This window comes from Gordionus sp. m RMFG-2023, chromosome 1, assembly GCF_954871325.1.
Source record: "Gordionus sp. m RMFG-2023 chromosome 1, tfGorSpeb1-WG-v2, whole genome shotgun sequence".
NCBI classification, from domain to species: domain Eukaryota; kingdom Metazoa; phylum Nematomorpha; class Gordioida; order Chordodea; family Parachordodidae; genus Gordionus; species Gordionus sp. m RMFG-2023.
In genome coordinates, this window is record NC_088775.1 from 15937676 (window position 1) to 15963724 (window position 26049).

General features: G+C 26.3%; 1 protein-coding gene across 3 annotated transcripts in view; it reads right to left on the reverse strand.

Moving 5' to 3' along the window:
* Positions 1 to 14: 14 nt before the first annotated feature.
* LOC135922749 (dihydrolipoyl dehydrogenase, mitochondrial-like) overlaps positions 15 to 26049 on the reverse strand; it is a 40398-nt gene continuing 14363 nt past the window's right edge. For 2 of the 3 annotated variants that reach the window (XM_065457201.1, XM_065457199.1), the window contains 3 exons: positions 8571 to 8708; positions 712 to 801; positions 15 to 249 (listed from right to left, as the gene is read on the reverse strand). In XM_065457201.1, coding sequence (XP_065313273.1) covers positions 184 to 249; positions 712 to 801; positions 8571 to 8708 — 294 coding nt within the window. In that variant the 3' untranslated portion in view covers positions 15 to 183. Of the gene's footprint in view, positions 250 to 711; positions 802 to 7617; positions 7759 to 8570; positions 8709 to 26049 lie in introns of those variants that run through there. The other variant, XM_065457200.1, reaches the window with a different exon arrangement.

Consider the following 26049-nt stretch of genomic DNA (forward strand, 5'->3'; position numbering starts at 1 on the left):
TTGGGCATGTTTTTATTTTTAAAATAGATTATTTCGGCTGTGGAAATAAATAATAATTAGGGGATAAATTTATAATTCATTTAAAGGATTTTATAAAATATGAATGTTATCTAATTCCATAGCTTTAGTTTTATATAAAAAAAATTCACTAGAATAATATTATAATTATTTTAACGAACATCTTTAAAAATTGATTGCTTTCCCACAAAAGGCTGCTAGATTAGCTTCTCTCACAGCTTCGGCGCATGTCTAAAAAAAGATTAAATAATATTTACTAGAACTTTTCAAAACGATAATACAAAATAAAAAATATATTTTATAAAAATACGATAAGCTTCAAATTTTTTCGCGTTTCAAAATAAAATATATTTGATTAAACTTAGTTAAAATAAACAATAGATCTAAAGAAGAAGTAAAAATCACAAACTTATGAAGAATAACAACAAAGTTTTAATTGATCAACTAAGGCTGGATTCATAGTGAGATACCCCACACGATTTAACAGCTAATCAATTTTTAAAATACGAGATGAGATTAATTTTATCTTTAATTCTATTTATGATAATAATATAAGAATTATTGATTTTAATTTTTTTTATCAAAGTCAAGATATAGGTGAAAACTTATTAAAAAATAAGAGTATCTGTACTGACCATCATTATAGGCGGATGTTTTTTTAAAAAAACTAATAATCATGTAAATAATTCTTACTGGATGAGCGTGACAAGTTTTCGCGACATCTTCGCAGGTAGCACCTTGTTCTATAGCAAAAACCATTTCGTTAATCAATTCACCTGCTGACTAAATTTCAAATAAAAATGTATGATCAAATCAGTTTCGCGGAATCGTGCATATAATATTTAATTACTTTTCAAAATTGTAAGTTACAGAGCGTAGTTTGCCTAATTTGAAATCTAAAAGTTACTCAAATGTAGAGCTAAGCCGATTCACAAATTTTTCACCGATTCAATCCGTAATTACTAGTGTTGTTAAACGCTATTTTTAAAAGTAACGCGTTATTGCTACTGGTGTTTCACAAAAAAAGTAATGCGCTATTAGCTACTTAAGAATTTTTTTAAAATTATGATTTCAAATATAAATATAATACATTTTTTATTGCATTTTAAAAATAATAACATTTCTATACTGTCATCCCCATGTAGAGAAAAGATCAAGGTTTTTGCCGAACTAAATAATCGTACAACGCTATATCACTTGAGGGCAATGCAGTATTGAATTTAATATACATATTTTTTTATATAAGAAAATTATCAAAATATTCATTTGAATATTTTTAGAATTAAAAATGCGTCTAAAGTATTTTCAATAGTATTATTATTTATTTCAAAAAAATCATCTATAGTAGGTGGCGTTTTTGATCTGGCTAGGGTTAAAGTATTATTCAACTTTACCATTAGTCTATCAAGTTGTCATTTAGATTCAGTCAAATTAATATATGGTCAATTCAACTTGAAACTAGAATAGCAGCTATGTTTAACATCGGGATAATAAAGATAATAATTTATATTATAATTAAATAGATGAATCTAATGATAAAATGAATATAAATATTAATTATTTATAGTAATTATTAATTTATAATATATTTCTTATAACTTATGGCCAGTTAAGCATACCTTGTTTGGACTGGGCCAGAAAATGAATTTCTACATAAACTATTATATATACAACTTTGATTCGAATTTTAATATAAAAATTGAGACTTTAGTTAATAATTAAGCCTCAAAATTCCGCCAATAGAAGTTTAAACTTTTTTATCATCTGTGGGCAAAATCTCTAAGTTGATATTTTTTTTTGGTCAAAATGTTCAAGTTAGCCTCTAAAAATCGGCAAAACTGAACCGTTTAACATTAGCTGAATGTGATTCGTTAGATTTTTTAAAATCCTTTTCTTGTTGCAGTAGCCTAACAATATCTTTTAAAGTTATTTGATTTTTTTAAACATTACAAATAATTTGAATTATTGTTTTTTATATATTAATGAAATTATTTAAAAAAATAATAATTATAAAACTATATATATACAATCATAAAATAACCAAAAACAAAAAAAACCGCATCGGTTCATTTTAACTATCGCCACAGTTTAATCATTTTTTAAAAACACTAATATCGACATCGATCCCATTTTTAATATGTATACAGCCCTAGTAACTTAAATTTTTGCAAAAAAATTATGTCTATAAAATCATTTATTTGATTTACATTTTTTTTCAAACGTGGTTTAATTTGTTTGGAATGTTTTATACTTCTATTCAATAAATCATATTTTTCCAAAAAAACCATACATCCAATGCTAAATAAACCTTCTACTAAGGCACTTGTTGGAAGAGCAACATTAATATTTGATGTATATTAGCTTTAAAGTAGAATATTCATCATATTTAGTTATTTCGGGATTATGAATATATTAGGAATTTGGCATTTTTTATAACTAAGGCTGTGTCCTAAATATAAAAAATAAGATAAGCTATTTTTTATAAAAAATAAAAGTGTTATAAATCATTTTTCGTCATTTACCAATTTTTTTTTAAAGATAATACAATTAAACGTAGTAAATTAATCAATTTTAAATAAAATTTTGCTTAAAATCTTTAAATTTGTATAATTTTTATGGCTTTTTTTCTTTCATTTTGTTTTTCTTTATTTTCATTTTCACACAACTTAAAAAAAAATGCAACATTTCAGGCATGTTTCACAATTTTATTAATTTGCGAAAATTTATAAATTTTGAGGTTTTTTTTAAATATATTTAGGAAAACAGCTTAAAAAAATTTAAATTTAGTAGAATATTTCCTACCGCCATTTGAATTTATTTTTTAAATTATATACAATTTATTTTGGTATCTTTTCCAAATTCAATTTCAGTCCGCCTTAAACCAAAAGACGGAAAAAAGCTACTATCAAATCTCAAGATTAGGTTGCGACACTTTTATTAGTTCGTCAAAATCTTCATGGTTTAAGGTTGAACGCGGATTGATATATAAATCATACATTAATGATCAAATTTTTAATTCATTCTGGTTTAGTTGTTGTGGGAAAAATTTAGTATTTTCTTTGTTGTGATTGAATATTTTTGTGAATTAATTAAAGGCTTCGTTTTCGAGGAGAAGAAGATTGTAAATTTTATCATTATATTTAATATGAATATATTGTTTAAATCTATTCTCTTCTACAGGTGTTGATGGGCCAGAACAATTATAATTCATTCCCTTTCGTAAGGTAAATTTTTCTTATGACTTATTACAAAAGGACTTTCAAACTAGTTGCCATTCAATACTTGTTTCTTAATTTTTAGTGATCCTTGTTATCGTCCTACGTCTTAGAATCGTTATAATTTTTATACGTTTTGTAGTAGTAAATTCCCTTAACAGCCGTTGACTATTGAAAAATACTATGGGCAAATAAGTTAAAATGGCGTTTAATATGGTCCCTAATAAGTTTGAGGTTAGAAATTTAATATATTAATATTAAATAGAATTGGAAGATAATTGTTTTGACTAATAACAATATCTTAAGTGAGTACATACTCTTGAATTAACGATAGAAGGTGGGGGGGGGGAGGTTAAAAATTGATGAGAATATGTTAAATAATATTGTATTTTACATGGAATTGGAAGATAATCGTTTGGATTCCATTTTCCTGAGTTCCTACATCTTTTTGAATGGTAGATTTGTACCTCCATTGTTTCTGAAAGAATAGGTGCTTTTGGACCCAGAGCAAAGGATATTTTCAAGGCACTTGGCCAATTAATTTCGAGTGATACTTAGGAAGATTTTTACCTAACCCAACGAATTTTAATGGGAATTTGTAGGTCTCATAATATATCAATACATGGTGCCATAATCTAGATGCACTTCCTCGTGTTCATTTTTTATTACATTACTGTTACATATGTTATGTCATGTATATTTATTTTTAATATTATTATAAATAAATGTAACTTTTATTATATAATAATCATATAGAAAGCGTAATTTAAAACTAAATATGATCAAATATTGAATCTAATATCAATAGCTAAGTTAATAATTGATAATTATGGCAAAAACATCAAAATTAATTTTTTTTAAAATATGGGTCATCTTATGGTCAGTTGAAAATTTGAAATTAATATTTCGAAATGAATATGATCTCCAATTTTTAATTTTTTTACGAAATATTATCCGGTTACTATTTTTTTAATAATTTCTTTAACAATTAGCATGACTGAATATTTATTTTAAAAAATATTGCCATTTTTATACTTTAAAAAAAATAGATGGCGCTATATATAATAGTTTAATTATGTTAAAATTCGTTTTTTTGTTGAAAAATATTTTAATTTATATATATCATATAAATTAATTAAATCTTACTTCATCTAAAGGAATACAAAGCCTGGCTAGCTTGTGAGATTTCTTCAGGAGATAATATATGTTCGACCGGTGGGAGTAGAAGGATTGACCAGTGAAAGAATATGAGATTTAGGTAACACTAAAATATCATCTTTAAGGGGAAATTTAAATGAAGCTGAAGGTCCACAAGGGTGTAAAAATCGGATTTTTACTTCTACATTTGTATCATATTTAACTATTATATATCCTAACTACCATTTATCATCATATACACATGTTACATATCCATTAATATTTTAAATATAATTTTTTCTTTTAAAAACGAAACTTTTTTTATATTATATTTTTTAGAATTTGGATATATTTTGGTTTTTAGTCTATTTTTATCAATGAGAATAACCCCGTGAATTTTTAAGGTCCCATGTATGGGCAGCGCAGAATTAAATCTTTTACGATGGGCTAATTCCCCTTCGATATATTCTTGATTGGATATATATTCAAATTGAATTCCATTAATATTTTCTTTAGCATAATTATATAATTCTAATGGGGTTATGATTTGATTTTTATTTGGCCTTTGAAGACTAGCTCTGGCAACTAATCTTTTGACAGTTCCTCCGATACCGTCACATGCTTTTTTGCCGTGAGCAGTGGCAAAGAAATGCCATTCGGTAGGAATATTAAAATCGTATTTATGAAGGCATATGTTCAGAAAATTTTTGCCATTCTTGTATTGAGACGCGGCTCCATCTGAAAAATATATTATTTTTTCTGGTTTAGAATTAAATTTGGCTGTTAGGAAATTAATAAATTTTTTTTGGTAAAGGTGGACTGCACTAGTATTATGGTTTAATGATTCGGATATAATAACAAAATTTATATTTTTTAAATCTTCTCCAGATTTATAATATGCTACAAATGGATGTATAGTGGCCTGCAAGTTGTTCCAATGAAATCCCTGAACTTCATCTTGTAAAATGAAGGAATAATTTTCAGAATAATCTAGAATTGTTAAAAATTCCCCATCTTTTAAATTTTCTTTGGAATTCTTCAAAAATAAACTTTGTTGTTTAGCTATAAACGAGTGACGTAGTAAAATTTGAACTTTTTCTAATAAATAATCGATGAAATCATCAACGGACTTTATAATAGTTTCAAGATTTGTTTATCCACCATGATCCATTGTTTAAATGTGACATATTCTATACGATTTCTCTGAAACAATTGGTATAATTGTCCCTTAAGAGATTCTATACCAGAGCATTGATCACAATTTGTTAAATAACATTTTGGCTATGTATTACAAATAATTTGCGCCAAAAGATAGTTGTAAGAATTTATACAGTAATCTTCTCCTGCTGTAATTTCAGCTATTACATTTGTCATTAATTTCACATTCTGATGAATAGCGCATACACAAGCAGTGTGTGTGCCACTAGCTTCAACTAAAATACAGTTTTTTGGTCTAAGTTCGGCAAATTTAGAGAATCCAATTGATATATTTGGGTATTCTTTCTTAAACATCTTGAATATTTCTTTAAGATTATTTAATATAAGTCTTTTTTCAACTGGTTCTTTCTCGCTTTTAACAGATACACAATCTTTTATTCCTGGCATGAGTCTGCTTACTTCATCAGAACTATAAAAATCCTTGACGAGTTTAAATGTTTTTTCGTTTAGTGTCTTTCCTGCCTTATGTTTTGGGAATGAAAGAATTCCACTTTCTTTTACCACCATTTTAGATTTTCTTGCCATGTATGATGTTACTTTGAATTCCTTTTGAATTTTATTTACACTCCATCTTTGAGGCAAAATTGTAAGAATTTGATATTGTTGATTTTTTGATAATTTATCAAAGTTATCCTTAAATATAATAAGAATTTCCACTTTCATTAAACTATCAATCTCGGAATCAGATATTTCTAAAACCTTACTCTTTATTGCTTTAATCTTTTGAATTTTATTTTTAGGATATTTTTTCTCCATTAAACGTTTTCTTTTAATTGGTGATTCTCCAATATTGTGTAATGTTTCATTAATCGATTCAAAGGCATCCTGATTATGGGTTATTGGGGATATAACTTCTTCGGGAATGTGTGGACCAATTTTACTTAACTGGTATCGGCACGAATTACATATTTTTTGTTGAAGATATAAATCATTATTTATATTAAGCATCGATGGAATAACTGATCTTAAATTTTTTTTAAAATTTTTATGTTTTGGTTTATTCAGTGGATTGTAACACTTTAGCTTATCTTTTAAAGGTTTCATTTAAAAAATTTATTTATTTTTAACGACAAGTAAAATTATAAAAAATTAGTTTTTTTTTAAATTAGAAAAATGTTAAAGAAATGAATCGGTGTTTGTGAAAAAATATTAAAGAAATCAATTTGTATTATTAGCAACTGATTTATTAACTAAATTCGCTAATTAATTTTGCTAATCAGTTTATTTTTAATAATTTTAAGAAAAGATAAAAACAGCTGACTTACTTTTATTAATTTTTTCAGTGTTAAACATATGCTCAAATTCATTTGATACCCAATATTTTATAACTAGTTAATTTTTTGTTTTGCTTAAAAATTTTTTAAAAATCTTTGAAATTTTCTGGTTAATGACAATTTCATAACATTCTTGGTCTTGATGGGTATGACTTAGTCTCGGGGGGGGGGGGGGGGGGTAGGCCGGGTAATTATGTGATTTTCGATTTTTCCCTTAATAATTTTCCTGCACTCCTTTAATCCTGCTTTTTTGTTCGCATGCTAGTCGGATTATTTAATTATTTTTAATTTACATTGAAATATTAAAAAAATTATTAAAATTTTTTATCCTGCGAATATCTCAGGGGAATAAGGTTTACAAAGTTATATAATCGAATTTTATAATATAAAATATTTTTAATCAATAAAAAAATGAATCTTAACATATTAAAACTATTATATATAGCGCCATCTATTTTTTTAAAGTATAAAAATAGCAATTGAAGAATTTATTAAAAAAATAGTAAAAGGATAATATTTCTTAAAAAAATTAAAAATTGGAGATCATATTCATTTCGAAATATTAATTTCAAATTTTCAACTGACCATAAGATGACCCATATTTAAAAAAAATTAATTTTGATGTTTTTGATTATCAATTATTAACTTAGCTATTGATATTAGATTCAATATTTGATCATATTTAGTTTTAAATTAAAAACTAATTATTTAACATCAGTAAAAAGCAAAAAAAGACGTTTTTTGGACCTTTAACCCCGATTATCTCCGCTAATATAGTTGCTAATGCTCTAAAATTTTGTTTGTGATCTAATGGGAACATATATAACCAGCCTACGATTTTTTATCGAAATCGAAAGGGGTCGGCCGAAAAGTGATTGATTTGACATGGAATGACCCTATAATAAGTAACAAAATGATAAATTATCTCTGAAATTTTTAATTAAATTGAGCAATAAGTTTTTCCTATATTTGATTTTAAACTTTAATGTTGATTTTCTCATTTTAAACATTTGCGCAAGTGGAGCAGTCCAATTCTAGGCCGACGAAATATTAAGCCAATAAAAATTACCCCTTTCAAATGAATATAATATTTCATTATAAATTAATGATAATTTTTTATCAAATCAGTAAATATTCAAATAAAGTAACCCATGACCGGAAAAAAATTAATAACTATAATTCAAAAATTTCCCGAAAAGTAATATTTTTAAACCAAAATTATTCCAAAAAGCGTAATCCTGTCAAAGGGATCTGGAATAAACTTGAATTTGTTGGAGGGAGGGGTGAAATCAACAGCCCCCCCCCAGCTAAATCCTGGCTATGCCCAGGAGTTACGATATGGAACTTTAGTTATGTTTTGGATAAAGTAACTTCTTACTAAATATGATTTAATAGTTACTTTAAAAAAAAACTTTTAACAACACTAATAGCTATGTAGAATCAAACAGAATATGTTACATGCGATTTTAATATATGTTATAATGAAATAACTTAACTAGTGACTAGGTCCATTCAAAAATTAATATGAATAGAATAATCTTTCTTTCTTTGATAACTATTCGTTTTTGAATAGGTCTACTTGTGACTGACAGGATGTATTTTTTTTTAAAAAAAATTAAATATGACATTACCAAAATCTTTTTAAAATTTAATATTTTCTTTGCAAATAACTTATCAATAAATAGGTTAATAATCTAAGAAATTTTACTGGTCCAAAAATGTGGGCGCCAAGAATTTTGTTAGATTCCTGATGAGCTATAATCTTAACAAGCCCATCTGGTTCGTTGTTACATTTAGCACGGCTGTTGGCTAGGAAAGGAAATCTTCCAATTTTGTACGGAATTTTCTGTAAAAAATAAAATAACGTTTTTTTTAAAAAAATTGACTAATTAAGCCACAATTTATTCATTATTTTATATTCTCCCCTAATATTTCCATGTATTCACTATTTTAAAAATTATTTAAAAATTTCTAATTATTTCTTATTCATAGAAAATGTTTTAAAAAAATTTAAGTTGATAAGAAAGTTTTCGTTTTCTATATTATATACAAATCCTAAATAAATGTGATAGGAGAACTTTTAATCACGGGTTAGCAGAGTCGTTAAAGTAGCTCGCTGCTGTAGCGCGCTATATTTTTGGAAGCTATAACTAATAAATAGCGCGCTACCTAATTATTTTTTTTAGGGAGCTCTTTTTTTTGAAAGCGCTACTTAGCTACTTTTTAAAAATATAATGGATGTAATTATAAAAATTAAAATTTAAATATAATATCATAATTAATTATAATTTTTATAATTTATTATTTAATTTTAAAATTGAAATTTATATTTTCAATTTGTTTTATAAACCTAAATCATCTGGTGTAAATTATTTAAAATGTCATCGCAAATGGATAATCAAAACGATGTAAGTGAGTCAGCCAATTATAATATTAATGAAATGTAAGGCACCCTATAAGTAAATGTTCTTCTAAAGGTAATTGTCATTTTTAAATTCTAATAGTATGCCAACAGTTTTAAAGAGATAGAAAAACATCTTAATAATTTTGGTATAGAGGAGACTACATTCAAAAAGACCAATTCAATTCAAGCCAAATTGATTAATAATATTGCACATGCCAATATTTCTCAGAAATTGGTTGATAAATTATTGATGATTTTATAATTGATACAGTTTAGCCAATGTCATTGGTTGATAATCCGTCATCTACAATGATGATTAAAACTCTATCCCTGGTACAACAATTTTTTATCGCCACACTAATGATTGAGATAGCAAAGAAAGATGCCCTAGTTAGAACCATAAAAACGATTTCCATTGATAATTTTTTTGAAATAAAGGATACTAATATAATAGAATATCCCCTCTACGCATTTTCTAAATCTAATATTACAAATGAGTATTTTTGATAGTTTTTCTTATATTAAAAATATTTATATAAAATTAAATACTGCTCTAGTGTTGAGAGATTATTTAGTAAGACGAAACTTATACTTTCTGATCATCGCTCTAGGCTTGGGGATGAGAGTAGAGAAATGATTTTTATTAAAATGCAAAAAAATAAATAATAAATGAATATTACCATAAATAGTTATTTTATTATAAAAATTAGTTTTTTTACACAATTTCTAATCAAAACTTACTACATTTAAATATTTATAAATTTTATGTATTATATACTCTGCTATTACATTATAAGCAAAAAATAAAACAAATTTATAACTAATTTTTTTTTATAAAAAGTAACCAAAACTAATTTTAAATTATAGTAGCTAATAGCGCGCTACTTTTTTGACAAATAGCGATGGTATCGCGTTACTTTTAAAAGTAGGGTTCAACAACTCTGCGAGATAGATCATTTCACGAAACATTTCAATCATAAAACTCCATATGTCAAAGTGGTAATTTTTATTAACCCTTAATTGCACAGGTGCAAAAAAATCACGCGTGGAAATGGGCGGAGCATCTTCAAACCCTAATTTATAAAAATTATATGGGTAATTCCATACCAAATCGATAACTTTTCGGCCCGACCTTTTTAATTTCGATAAAATTTTGTATGCTGAGAGAATATCATTTGAAAGCATCGAATCCAAAATTTTAGCTTCCTAATACTCATAGTTCCTGAGATATCAATGGTCAAAAGTGAATAAGCTTTTTTTCGAAAAATACGATTTTTTGAAATTGAGATAAGTTAAAAAATATGATTTTAAAATTATAAGTTATATGTCATTTTGTAACTCTATTAAAGGCCTTTTATTAAATATTAAGGATTTTTTGAAATAATATTGTTGCGGTTTTTATTTACGTTATAAATTTTAAACATAAAAATTCCAGGTGTTTCGCTTTCCAAATTTTTTTGAATTTAATATTTTCTTATTCTCTAACCTTATATCTATTCATAAAAAAATTTAAACTTGGGAGAGCCATGGGTTTTTTAGTTATTACGATTTAAAAAATCAAAAAATAAATATTTTTTTCAAAAATAGATGGCGCTCCTTTATAAAATAACATGTTTTGTTATAATTATTATTTTTTTAAACTTTTTTTCATTTTTAAACATAAATAATAAGATTTTCCAGCATTAATATCATGAAATGAGATTATTTAGCTGCGGTTATAATTATTTTTTTTTATAAAAAATTTTAATTTTCGAAAAATAATTTTGTAAATTTTGAAGATATAATAAAAAAATTAAAATTCATGAAAGATATTACCTATTTTCGGGGTTTCATTAAATTTAGTTTTTTTGACGCCATGATAATTTCGTTTTGCGATAAATTATATGTACGCCCAGTAGCCGTTGATAGGCTAACTATTGTTAAAATATTATTTTTTGGTATGAAAAGGATATCTTGTGCAGCTGGATAAACAAAAGAATTTGCTGGTCCTTTAGGGTGAAGAAAATTAATTTTTACTTCATCTCTAATTACATTCACTTCTTGTACAAATCCTAAAAACCAATCGTTTTCATATGCACATGTTACATATCCTCTAATCTCATCGATTAACAGATCCTCAATCAAAGGGTCCTCACGTGGATATACTATATTCTCCACAATAAATGTCAGCGAATTAGAATATAGTTTAGTGTTGAGTTTAGTTAAGCCAATCGGAAACACTGCATGAATTTTTTGTGTCCTGGGTGTTAAGATAGATTTACTAAATCTCTCATTTAGCCTTATCTCTTCTTCCTCATATTCTAGTATAGTAGCATAAGAAAAATTTATACCTTTTATATCTCTTCCGCTTATTTGATCAGTATAAGGTCTTTGTAAGCTTGCTTTGGCAACTAACCGTTTTACTGTGCCGCCTATGCCGTCTCAGGCACTTTTACCATGTGCCGTAGGAAAAAAATGCCATTCTGCTTAGAGATCAAAATCGATTTCATGGTAGCAAACATTGATGAAGTTTTTCCTATTTTTATATTGCGCTGCTGAACCATCAGAAAAGTAGTGATTTTTTTCTGGTGGAGTGTCGAATTTGTTTTTTAAAAAATGAATCAAATGCGATTGGAATAAATGGAAATGAAACAGTATTATGAATTAAGGATTCCGATATTACCACAAAACTTAGATTGTTTATTTGATCTCTTATTTTATGATAAATTGAGAATGGATGCAACGTAACTTGCGAAGTTGTACAATGATAACCCTGAACTTCGTCTTGGACAATAAAGGAATAATTTCCTGAAAAGTCACTAATAATTAGATAGTGATTATTTTCTAAACTATTTTTAATGTGAAATGAACTTTGTTGTTCATAAATAAATGAATGGCGTATGAGAATATTCATTTTATCGCAAAAATAAATAATAAATTCGTCTGAAGATTGAGAAATAATCTCCAGAGTTGTTTTATCTACCGAAACCCACTGTTTAAACGTAACAAGTATAAATAATTTTTGATGCGTTTTTTTAAGAGTGCCGAGCCAGGACATTCGTTGCAGTCACCAAAATAACAGGTGGGTAACGGGGGATTGCAAATCATTCTGCCTATAACATCTCTATAAGTTGTTAATATATCCTCACAATTTTTAGTCAATGTTGCTAATTCACAGCCTAAAATCATAAGTTTAATATTCTGGTGTATGCTACAAACGCATACACTATGTATTCCGCTAGCCCTTGCTAATATACAATTTTTTGGTCTTAAGCTAGCAAATTTCGAAAATCCAATTTTTAAGTTTGAATTACTCGCCTTAAAATGATTATATAATTCTTTCACATTATTAAGAACTAACCCTTTTTGAGCGTTCACTCGTTCCCCCTTTTCAATGATAGATATGCAATCTTTTTTTCCTGGTAATACCCTACTAACTTCATCACTGCAATTTTTTTTTAACAATATCAACTTTTTGATTGAGATATTTTGCAAAAATGATTTTGGAATTATATGCCATATGATATGTAGCGTTGAATGTCTTTTTATTTTATTTGCGCTCCAATTAGGAGGCAGAATGGTCAGCAATTGATATTTTTTATTATTAGATAAATTAGGATATTGTAATTTCATGTTATTGAGTATATTATTATTATCTTTTGTATCCGATTCTGGATTGTTAATTATTATATCTGAAATAGCTTTTGATATTTTTGTTACCTTTTTTTTGGATAATTTTTTTCGGTTAGTTTTTTTTCTTAATAAGAGATATTCCAATATCGTTTTAAGTTATATTAATTGTATCTATTGATGTTGATGCTGTGTTGATATTATTTACATATTAGCTATCAGAATATTTATATTTTCAATATTCTTTTGTGATAACCGTTTACGACATTTATCACAAATATAATGTTCCGCCTCAATGTTTGGATATTGTGTCATCCACGTCATGACTTTACGCAGGTTCTTTTTATAATTAAAGTGTTTAGATTTTTTTAAAAGGATTTACGCATTTATATTTATACATTATAAATAATTTTAAGAAGAAAAATAATTAATATCAAAATATTTGTAAAATAAAATTAATTAATTTTAGGGCAGGTGCATGAAAACTTGCTTTTATCTTTCAACAATTAATTATTATATTTTCTTGTAGGAGATATAGGAATTTTAACCATCTTTTTAGGAAATTTAATCATTTATTATAAAAACTAATTTTACAAGTTATCAATATAGCTATAATAATAAGTAAGCCTATCAAACGATCTACATAATATTTTTCCCTGATATTAATGCTGGAAAATCATATTATTCATGTTTAAAAATGAAAAAAGGTTAAAAATAATAATTATAACCAAACACGTTATTTTGTAAAGGAGCGCCATCTATTTTTGAAAAAAATATTTATTTTTTGATTTTTTAAATCGTAATAATTAAAAAACCCATGGCTGTCCCAATTTAAATTTTTTTTATGAATAGATATAAGGTTAGAGAATAAAAAAATATTAAATTCAAAAAATTTTGGAAAGCGAAACACCTGGAGTTTTCGTGTTTAAAATTTATAACGTAAATAAAAACCGCAACAATATTATTTCAAAAAAATCCTTAATATTTAATAAAAGGCCTTTAATATAGTCACAAAATGACATATAACTTATATTTTTAAAATCATTATTTTTTAACTTATCTCAATTTCAAAAAATCGTATTTTTCGAAAAAAAGCTTATTCACTTTTGACCATTGATATCTCTGGAGCTATGAGTACTAGGAAGCTAAAATTTTGGATTCGATGCTTTCAAATGATATTCTCTCAGCTTACAAAATTTTATCGAAATTAAAAAGGTCGGGCCGAAAAGTTATCGATTTGGTATGGAATTACCTATATATTAAAATTAAATTAATTTGTAAGCTTTCACATTTTAAAAATATATAAAATAAACTATGAGTTAATGATTTTAACTGTTATTTTTTCATTATTACAGCAAGGAGTAAAAAAAGTGACATATTTTAAAATGTCGCAATGTGATATAAAAAATATTTATAAATAAAATTGATGATGTAGAATATTTATTAAAGAAATATTAATATGATATAACTTTTAATAAATAAAAATGATATATAAAGTGTTTATTTATGCTTAATATATCAATGCCAAAGAAAAAAAAACTAGATAGATGAACAGGTGGGGCATATGTGACCCCAAGCTTCAAAAAACCCTAACTCTTGAACTACTGAAAAAAATCAAAATTAATTTTGCACACATGTACTTTATCTAAAAATGTTAAGCTACTAAAAGATTCAGACAAAAATATCGAAAGAATTTAAAGTAATAACGTTTTTAAAATGACTGGGGTCTGCAAAGTCCTACCTGTGCAATGGAAGACTTAAAAAAGGACTCAATTAAATGATCCACTAACAAAATATTAAGCATTTATGGGTCATTCCATGTCAAATCGATCTATATTACATGATACTCAGCAGACTCTTTTCAACTTTGATGAAATTTGCATATGCATTAAGATTCTTGTAAACTATACTTGGGCAACATTTTAGCATTCTAGTATTTATACTTTTGAAGATATATACAGTCGAAGCATGAAATATAGCCTTTTTGCGAGAGTCTATATTTATTAATTAATGATTGATTAAAAATTATGCGAAATCAATCTAGTATTAAAATAAAGAATACACTTTTTATCTTCAGAAGATGTAAGTAAAAAAATTAAAAATTATTTCTAAAAATTTCTAAGACCTCTTATTCCCAGGATAAAATTTTAAATCCTGATAACAAAAATTGGGTAAAATCGATTTTTATGAAACTTTAGATAAACATTAGTATTATTAGTCTATATGAAAAATTTAGAGTGGAGCCGATAATACTTCAAAAGCAAAATCGATAAAAACCAGTAAAAAATGAAAAATATTGTTTTTATACTATAGATGACGTTTAATTTTTATAAGCCTAAATGTATTTTGATGATTATTTCTATACTAGCTGATAGCCCGTCAAGAATGACGGGGAATCAGAATTTTCTTATTTATTTAATGATGGATGAATAATAAATTTTCCTATTTTTACACAAAACTCATCTAGCAAGAATATATTTTTTATATTATATACAAATAAAAATGAATAAAAGTTTAGTTTATAAGATTTTTTATTGTGCACATAAATTAAAATACTAACCATATAGTTCATAATCATAATTCATAAAAAAGAATGGAAAATTTTAGAATAACTCCTCATCTAAATAAATATAAATTTCTGAATCACATCTCATAAGATAAGAAAATTTCTGATTCATTCATCATCAAATAAAGGTAAAATTTATTATTCCCCTCATTAAATAAAAAAGAAAAGCTGATTCCCCGTCATTCATGTTTGATAACGGGTTCTTAAAAAAATCCCTAAAATATATGTAAAAGGAAAGGTCACAACAGTCATTATTTTTTTTTGTTATTTACCCTAAAATAAAAATGGATTAATATTTCTTCCATATATACACTTCAATGGCTTCCTTTATTTTCTTGTGTACAACAATTTCTTGAATCGAGTAACTATCAGAAATTTTTTGCAAATGATTTAAATAAGGCATATCTGTGGTTTGATTATTCCTTTAAGTTCAAATAAAGTCAGATGGAAAATGAAATAATTCAGTTATTGAAATTAGAGACCTTCACGGGCCTTGGTTTATTCATCAGCCTCCAGCCCAGGTCAGCAGTAAAAATAATTTGCAGGCCCAGTCCATATTTAATAAAATGTTCAATTCCAAGCTCATCATAAGTTTCAAAAATTTTGCCCAAGCTCATATCCAAAATTTAATTTATTGTTTTAAATGAATAAATAAACAATATTTAAGTGTATTTAGGCAATCACTTTGTTTGCAATACTGATATTTATTATTATTAGAAGAAAAAAATGTAATATATTTTTAAGTTAAATAATAACAGTTTGATAGGCTAAATTTAAATGAAATTTTTTAGGCTTTTTATCAAAAACCCTGTCCTGCAGGCACGTTAGTAAATATATTATACCTGACATCCCTCATTAAAATATTTTGTCACCTGTTAAATATGGATTTATATATACAATTATTTTATTTATACGTTGTTGTGTAGCATAAATTGTGATGTCTCATTCATTCATTAACATTGATTATATAACACTACCATTTTATTAACTGAATGAGATTATTTCTTTCACGTGATGTATATTAATAATTTGATTCACTAAAATTGAATTCGAAAAAGTATTTATAGAGATAATTTTTTAGTTAGATAGTTGCATTCATTATGAAATAAATAAAATAATTAAAATTTCCTTTGTTTTTTTTTGATATTGATGATGGACGAAAGTATATCTAGAAAACTTTATGGCATACTTCATGGTTGCAGCGGTGGGATAAATAATTTATTGGAATCATTCATGGAATAAGAATAATAATCATAATTTGAGATATAGAATCAGAATATTTTGAATTATAGCGTTTTATATAATAATTTTTTATTTAATATTAAATTTCAATTATTTTAAATTTTACTCCTTTATTTTTCAATTTAAACAATTTTTTCATATCATAATTTATCTTCAAATTGTTCTTTGCAAAAAATTTTTTATTTCACCTTCCATTTTTAACATATGGTTTCCATATCATATTTTTTTAACATCAAGATATTTCACTTTTACCTTGCCTCTCTGCCACCATGAAGTTTTCTAAGTTTGATGTACTTTCGTACATCATCAATATAAAAAAGAAACACAAAGGAAATTTTCTAATTTTAATAATTTTATTTATTTCACAATGAATGCAACTATCTAACTAAAAAATTATCTCTATAAATACTTTTTCGAATTCAGTTTAGTGAATCAAATTATTAATATACATCACGTGAAAGAGATAATATCATTAAGTTAATATAATGGTTGTGTTAATTTAATATGTTAATGAATGAATGAGACATATCACAATTTATGCTACACAACAACTAGTATAAATAAAATAATTATACATATAAATCCATATTTAACATGAGTTAGAGATTATTCTATCCGCATTTTTGTCAAAAATATTAAGAGTTTTTTTAACTGATTGTATGGTTTTATATAAAGATCCTGATATTACTGGTTCAAAAAACAAAAAATTAAAAAGAATATTTTTTATTATAATTTAAAGAAAAATAATATTACCATAATTTTTATTCATTCCATTAAAATATATCAAAATTTTTCAAATAAATAGTAATTATTATTTTATAAAATTTTTGGATTTAAAGAGAAGTTGTTTGGAGAATAGAATGATATTTCTTAAAATAATAAAAATAAAATTTGGTATTTATTCTATCTCCAGTTTTAGAATAATAATAAAGATGATTTTTTAAGAAATATATCATGGTATTTTATATAATTAAGTTATGAGGAACTAATAAATATACACATTAATTTCATATAAAACCTTCTCTTATCTCAAAAAATCTTTTATATGCATTTAAGACCTTCATAAATACTCTTTTAAACAAAAGCCTCCTAACACAGATTTGAATCAAATATGAGGTCAACTTGATTGTGTCACAAAAACAATGTGGTGGTATTCATCCCATTGCAATTGGCTATTTAGAAGATTATTAGCAAAAATAATTGCTATGGGTAAAAATCCAGTCTTAATTTATTAGGAGTGAGTGTTAAGGAAGAGTGAAAATACCATGCCATTCGTATTATATTCAGAATCTTCTTCCTATTATGTATATTATCAGTCTACTTTAAAAATGTTTTGATAACAAATTTCGACTCCTAAATTCCTAAAGACATACATGGTATTATGTGTTAAAACTGGTAGCTTGTCTTTTCCTTCACTGGGAAACACACAATTAAATGGTTTCCACCACCCAAAAGGGGGAATATCCAGTGCAGTGAATTTGCATCTACTGTTTGGCAGTAAAATTTACTCTACTGTCAGGACCCATTTAATAAAAAAAAGGTTGATGGTAACTGATCCACTAATTGACAGTAATTTACCCTACTGTCAGGGCCCAACAGTAATTTACGTAGATTATTGGTATGAATAGAGAAATAAGAAAATGTATAATTAATAAATAGTGTGCTTATCTTATTAGAGTATTTGTTTCAATAGTTTAGTGAATGATTATATGAATCCGTAATTGTAACAAAATATTAGATGGTAAATCTAGAAATAAAATTAATGTCGTGTATCATTGCATTTAATCATTAATAGTTTATCATATTAAAAACACACAATTAAGTGCCACAACTCAAAAGGGGTCATATCTAATTTGCATCCACTGTTTAGCAGTAAAATTTACCCTATTGACTGGGCCCATTTAATTAAAGAAGGATGATGGTACCTGATTCACTAATTGACAGTAATTTTATCCTACTATGGGGGCACGACAGTAATTTAGATAGATTATTGGTAGGAATAGAGAAAGATTAAATGCACTGATATTCAAAAACACTAATCTATTGAAACAAATATTCTAAATAAATAAGCTCACTATTTATTAATTATATATTTTCTTATTTCTCAATTCTTACCAATAATCTATGTAAATTACTATTAGATCCTGACAGTAGAGTAAATTACTGTCAATTAGTGGATCAATCTTTCTTTAATTAAATGTGCCCTGACAATAGGGTAAATTTTACTGCCAAACAGTGAATGCAAATTCATTGCACTGGATATGCCCCCTTTTGGGAGGTGGAAACCACTTAATTGTGTTTTTAATATAATAAACTATTAATGATTAAATGCAATGATAACCACATTAATTTTCACAGAATAACTAATTAAATTTTTTTATAATCATTCATTAATGTTATTTCTAGATTTACCATCAAATATTTTGTTACAATTATGGATTCATATAATCAATCAAAAATTCACTAATCTATTGAAACAAATACTTTAAAGAGATAAGCACACTATTTATTAATTATATATTTTCTTATTCTTACCAATAATCTATGTAAATTACTGTCAATTAATGGATCTCATCCTCTAATAAAATGGGCATTATAGTAGGGTAAATTTTACTGCCAAACAGTGGATGCAAATTCACTGCACTGGATATGCCCTCTTTTAAGTGGTGGTAGCCACTAATTGTGTGTTTTTAATATGATAAACTATTAATAATTAAATATGATATACCACATTATTTTCACAGAATAACTAATTAAATTTTTACATTAAATATTAACAGTTGTGCTTTTAAATGTTCCATCATGTTTATTCTGAAATCTGGAAATTATATAAGTATCATAATAATATATTCATAGAGTTTTTCATATGATTTATAAATAGAACTGGTAGCTAAATTGAATGAGTGTTGAGTTGGGTTAGGTGATTACTATTGGGCCGATTATGCTATAATAATTTTTATTGGACAAATATGTTTTAAAATAATACTATTGGCTAAATTTGATTAACGTTTTTTGAGGATTAATATAATAATAATAATTTTCCTACGACATTCCTATTCAACAGAACTACATTTTTTATACTATGTATAATAAATTTTATTATGAATTTATTTAAAAATATATGAATCTTTCAAATAGTCCAGCCATCTGTTTCTATTTATTAGAAAATGATAAATGTTTGAATTTATCTTTAAGATGTACTAATATATCATCTATATTTTGTTTTGAATCCAATGCTGTCTTCGCAATATTTAATCTTGTTGCAATGGTTCTTGATATTTTATCAAATTTTTTTGGAGATATTGTTTTTCCGATAGCCTCCTTTTTTGATGGGAGATTCTCCAAATTCATTATTTGTTGTGTTGATTGATTCAATAATATACACACCTATGACAACAGTTTTAGTTTTTACGACCTTTAATCGGCAGCTATTGCCATATATAGTGTTGTTAATTGGTTGGTTGTGTAAAACCCAGAGCCAGGGTTTGGGTCTAAAAAATCGACCAAATAAGCTCTGAGCACAAACCTGGGTCGTGTTGTGAAGATTTTATAAACATGTAGATAATTAAAATATTTTTTTATTGTAATAATAATAATCACTGATATAAGGTGGGGCGGGTCTAGGTCTTGGGGGGGGGGTCAGGAATATTTTTATCTACACAAAATATAGATATGGGTATCAAATAAAATATAATTTCAATATCTTTAGATTGAGAGTATTCATTTTTTGTCTTAATGGGTATGATCTGGTCTGGGGGGTGGATGGAGGGGGGGGGGGGTGTAAAAAATATTTTTATTTTATATGGGTATCAAATAAAAGGTAATGAAAATATTATTTTTATTGTAATAATAATAATCACTCATAGAGGGCGGGTCTAGGTCTTGGGGGGTCAGGAATATTTTTATCAAAACAAAATATCGATATGGGTATCAAATAAAATCTAAATATCTTTAGATTGAAAGTATTCATTTTTTATCTTAATGGGTATGATCTGGTCTGGGGGGTGGATGAAGGAGGGGGGGAGGGGGGTGTAAAAAATATTTTTTTTAAAATATGGGTATCAAATTAAAATATTTTTTATTGTAATAATAATGATCACTCATAGAGGGCGGGTATAGGTCTTGGGGGTCAGGTATATTTTTATCAACACAAAATATCGATATGGGTAGTGTTGTTAATTGGTTGGTTGTGTAAATCACAGACCCGGGGTTTGGGTCTAATAAAATCACTGCAATCTACATAGCAATATTTATATAAGAAATAAGCCAGCGTTAACTCGAACCCCAAGCACAGACTCGGGGTCCAGATAAATAATGTTGTTTCAAATATTTTAAATAAAAATTATTTATCAATAGTATCGAACTTAATAGGAAAATCCTGCAAGCAACTCAGTTTATGAATGCAAATTTTTTAATCGGGACCACTTATAGGGCTTGGAAATAATTAAAATGAATTATTATGTAAGTTTGCTGAAATCCCCTATTTTCTTATGTGATAAAAAAATTAAATTATATATTTGTACATGATTTTAAAATCTAAAATATATATGTGATATTAACGCGTGGATTGGCGTCTCTAGTTTCTATAAATATAATCAAATATTTTTATTTTACATAAAAAATTCAACATAAAATTGATTAATTTAGATATATTTAAAAATATTTCCGTCAACATTCTCTTGGAAACAGTTATAATTATAAATTTGATGAAAATTAATTTCCATTTTTTTAGATTTTGGAAAAAAAGGAAGCTTATAAAAAATTTTCAAAAACACATTTGATTTCAATTTTAATTTTATTCGTAAATATAGTGTTGTTAATTTGCTTGGTCGTAAAATTTACGACCCTTTTATGTGCTCAGGCCGACCCGGGGTTCAGACCCACCTATAAATTACACCTGGGGTTCGGATAAATGAAAAGTAAAAAAAATATCATTTTTTAATCTTAAATTAAATCTTATTCTTATCTTATACATTCTAAATTACTAAAGCTTTTAATCTCATTTTCTTACAATTTAAACGATTTTTTAAATTTGGAGACTTTCTTTTGATCAAAAATTTTTTTGGTAAAATAAAAATATCAGTAAATATTCAAATAAAGTAATTCATGCATGACTGGAAAAAAAAAGTAAAATTTAATTTTAATACATATTTATTGTAATTAAATATGGACATAAAATAAAAATTAAACGTCATTCATGCATGTAATAGATGTAAATTTATAATTTGTGATGAAATGGCCAAGTCATGATGCGTTTTTTATATATTTTTTATGTTTAAATTATTATTTTTTAGTTATTTACTTATAAAAAATTTTTTAAAAAATAATAATTTTTAAAGTTATATTCCCAATATATATATGATAATTTTTAAAGGAATTTGAACTATCCAGGCTCATCAAGGGTTTTTAAGGTATAAGTAATAAATTTGGATTTTAAGTAGGTGTGTACCGAAATCACTTTTTGGAGGCATATCCGGTCCGATATTCCCGATATTAAATTGATATCGGCCGATTACCGATCCGATATCATATCTAATTTTGTATTAAAGATAATGGTTTTAATTTGTATTTTACTTTTTATTAGGATAACATCTATAATTTAATCATACCATAACTTATTAAATATATTATAATGATCAGTTATAGTTTATATTCAATTCTATTGCAATTCTAAAAGTATATAAAATATTTATGTTAAATCACTTTTATATAATAAGTAACAACATTAATCTATATACATAATAAGTAATAAACAAATATATTATAAAATTTAAAAAATAATATTTAACATTAATATATCGAAGATTTCTTTTTAGAAATACCAAAATTTCCAATTTATCCGAAATCAGCCTGTGGCGATGCTAACTGTCAATATCACCAGCTTCACTAAAAACAAAGAGATTATGGCACACTTTTATAAACAGAATGCGCAAAAGAATAACAATATGGCAGAATGTTTATTAATTAATTATCATTATTAAAAAAATTTATATTTAGATTTTATTTATAAAAATAAATGATTTTAGATATAACTTTTTTTTTGTTTTTATCAAAAAACATTTTGCATATCATATTTGTAGTATTTTTGACATATATTTTGGTATTATCGTTAACATTTATTAGAAGTAATTTTAGCCAAAAATTAAACCTTATTGTATTTATCATAAAATCTTATTTTTGTGTATGAAATTGCACAGAATAATAAAAGAAACATTTTACAGAAATTCAAAAATATTAAATAAAATATTTACATAATAATATTTTTATTTTTTGTTAAGCTAATCTGAAGAAACATCTAAAGTCCGCGCACTCAACTATATTCACTGAATTATCACAAATTTCAACAAAAGATACGATGCCCGGGATTAGAAAGCCTCTAATACATGAGAATTTAAATATGAACAAATATATATTAAACTTTTTAAAAAAAACAAATAGTCCACTAAGTTTAGTGGATAATGAATCTTTTAAAAAGATGATGTATTATGCAAATAGTCATCTCAAAATATGGTGTAGACAAACGTTATCCAAAAATTTAGATAAAATTTATGATATGCCCAAAATACAACTAATAAAATAATTTAATAATTTTAAAAATAAATTTGCCTTAACAAGTGATATCTGGACTTCCCATAATGGTTCATCTTTCTGTTCATTAACACTTCACTAGTGTTGTTAAATGGCTGAGCCAAGCCGGCTTAGCCGAAAACTCAGCCAGTTTCTGAGCCAAAAATTCGGCTCAGGCTCAAGCCGGCTGGCTCAAGCCGATAGCTCAAGACGATGGCTCAAGCCGATAGCTCAAGCCGATAGCTCAAGCCGATGGCTCAAGCCGATAGCTCAAGCCGATAGCTCATGCCGATGGCTCAAGCCGATGGCTCAAGCCGATAGCTCATGCCGATGGCTCAAGCCGATAGCTCAAGCCGATGGCTCAAGCCGATAGCTCAAGCCGATGGCTCAAGCCGATAGCTCAAGCCGATGGCTCAAGCCGATAGCTCATGCCGATGGCTCAAGCCGATAGCTCAAGCCGATGGCTCAAGCTGATAGCTCAAGCCGATAGCTCAAGCCGATAGCTCAAGCCGATGGCTCAAGCTGATAGCTCTAGCCGATGGCTCAAGCCGATAACTCTACCCGATGGCTCAAGCCGATAGCTATAGCCGATGGCTCAAACCGATTCAAGACTAATCCGGCTAGCCGTTTAACAACGCTAACAAATAAATAAATTTCGAATCAAGGGTCGGCTTGAGCTAAGTCATGAGCTCACTCGAGCTAAATTTGACTCAAAAGGCCGGCTTAAGTCAATTTTAGACTCAAAAACTAGATGAGTTTTCAGCCGTTTACCAATATTAATCTTAAATAAATTTCGGCTTGAGCCAAAATGAAGATCATAATAACAATTAAAAAAGGTCTACGACACTTATTTCATCGGTATAGCAAACTTTTGTTTTTTTTCTACCGAAGTATAAAATATGATATTGCACGAAGTATATTAAAGATCTGCAAGAGTAGGCCCGGCCAGTACCTGGTCCGAACGGGCTTCGGCTTATATTTAAAAAAAAATCAGATTCGGGCTGGGACAGGCATAATATTTTTTTAAAAATTCGGGCCTGGTGGTGCTCAGTCAGGCCTGATAAATTTTTTTATCTAAATTTATCAACTTTATGTGATTTTGTTTCTAGAAGGAACAAAGGTTTGGACATCTATTAGCGAAATCATGAGGCTTAGCAAATATTTTTCCGGCTAAAATATTGAGTTTTTTATAAATCGGCTCAAAACGAGCCGTTTAACAACACTATATTTATAATAAATCAGGCCAAGCTGGTAAATTTTTTATTAAATAATTTCGGGTTCGTGCCAGGTCGGCCAAATTTTATTAAAAAAAATTAGGGCTAGGCAGGGTTTCAAAAATAAGGCCGGATGCAGATCACTAAACTATATTCTAATTCCTGATGATATTAAATGTTAATTTAGACAAAACTCATTCACAAGTTTAATCATACACAAGTATTCATTTAAAAAAATTTTATATTTATTTTAAAAAAAATAAATAACATAAAAAAATAATATACCACCCGAGACGAGATTGGCAGCATCCGGAAATTTTAAATCATTAATTTTATTTGTTTGAATTGAAATAAAGTTATATTTTTTATATTTTTTTATTTATTATAATATAATAATATTAAATTTTTTACAATTATTATTTAATATTATTATAAAATAAAATCCATGCTTTTTTAGTTTATGTAAAAAAAAGTATATAAATTCATTTATTTTTTAAAAAAAGTAGGAGATATGGATTATTCATCATTTGACGATTCCTCACTTACAGGGATAGAGGTAAGGTCAATTATATAATATATGCTTATTTTTTAGTTTTTCTTTAAAAGTAGTTAGAGTTACATAATTTTGTTAAAATTTGTAATCTTAAACGAGATACATAGTCTTTGGTTAATTAAAATAATTTTGATTTCATTAAGAGAAGTATATTTGAATCTGCATATTATTTATTAAATCATAGCAATTCAATTTAATTTAGGTTTATGGCAATATGCTAATTGGCTCAGCATCCGATTAGTGAATTTAATTTTTTGTTAAATTTTGCGCTAGATTAAAAGTTTAATTTTTCCTTGCAATGGTTTCTTTATTTTAATGATGTCTCATTTTCTATTTAATTCCTAATAATATAATTAATTTTTATTATTTTAATTTGTAAAACTAATTTGTTCAGAAAAGTCCGACCCAATATATAAATATTTTTTCCGCCCAGCCCGATTTTATATAAATTGAAAATTTTTTTATTAGGAAAAATTTATTAAATGAAAAATATTAGTGCTTTGTTTCTTGAAATATTTTTAAAATATAGATCTTAATTTAACACAACTTAATGATAATAAGCCAAGCTCGGCCCATTTTTTTAAAAATATATCCTATCCGGAATGAGTTTTTTAATTTATTTCGAAAAGTCCGACCAGAAATATAAATAATCTTTCCGCCCAGCCCGATTTTATATAAATTGAAAATTTTTTTATTGGAAAAAATTTATTAAATGAAAAATATTAGTGCTTTGTTTCTTGAAATATTTTTAAAATATAGATCTTAATTTAACACAACTTAATGATAATAAGCCAAGCTCGGCCCATTTTTTTAAAAATATATCCTATCCGGAATGAGTTTTTTAATTTATTTCGAAAAGTCCGACCAGAAATATAAATAATCTTTCCGCCCAGCCCGATTTTATATAAATTGAAAATTGGAAAAAATTTATTAAATGAAAAATATTAGTGCTTTGTTTCTTGAAATATTTTTAAAATATAGATCTTAATTTAACACAACTTAATGATAATAAGCCAAGCTCGGCCCATTTTT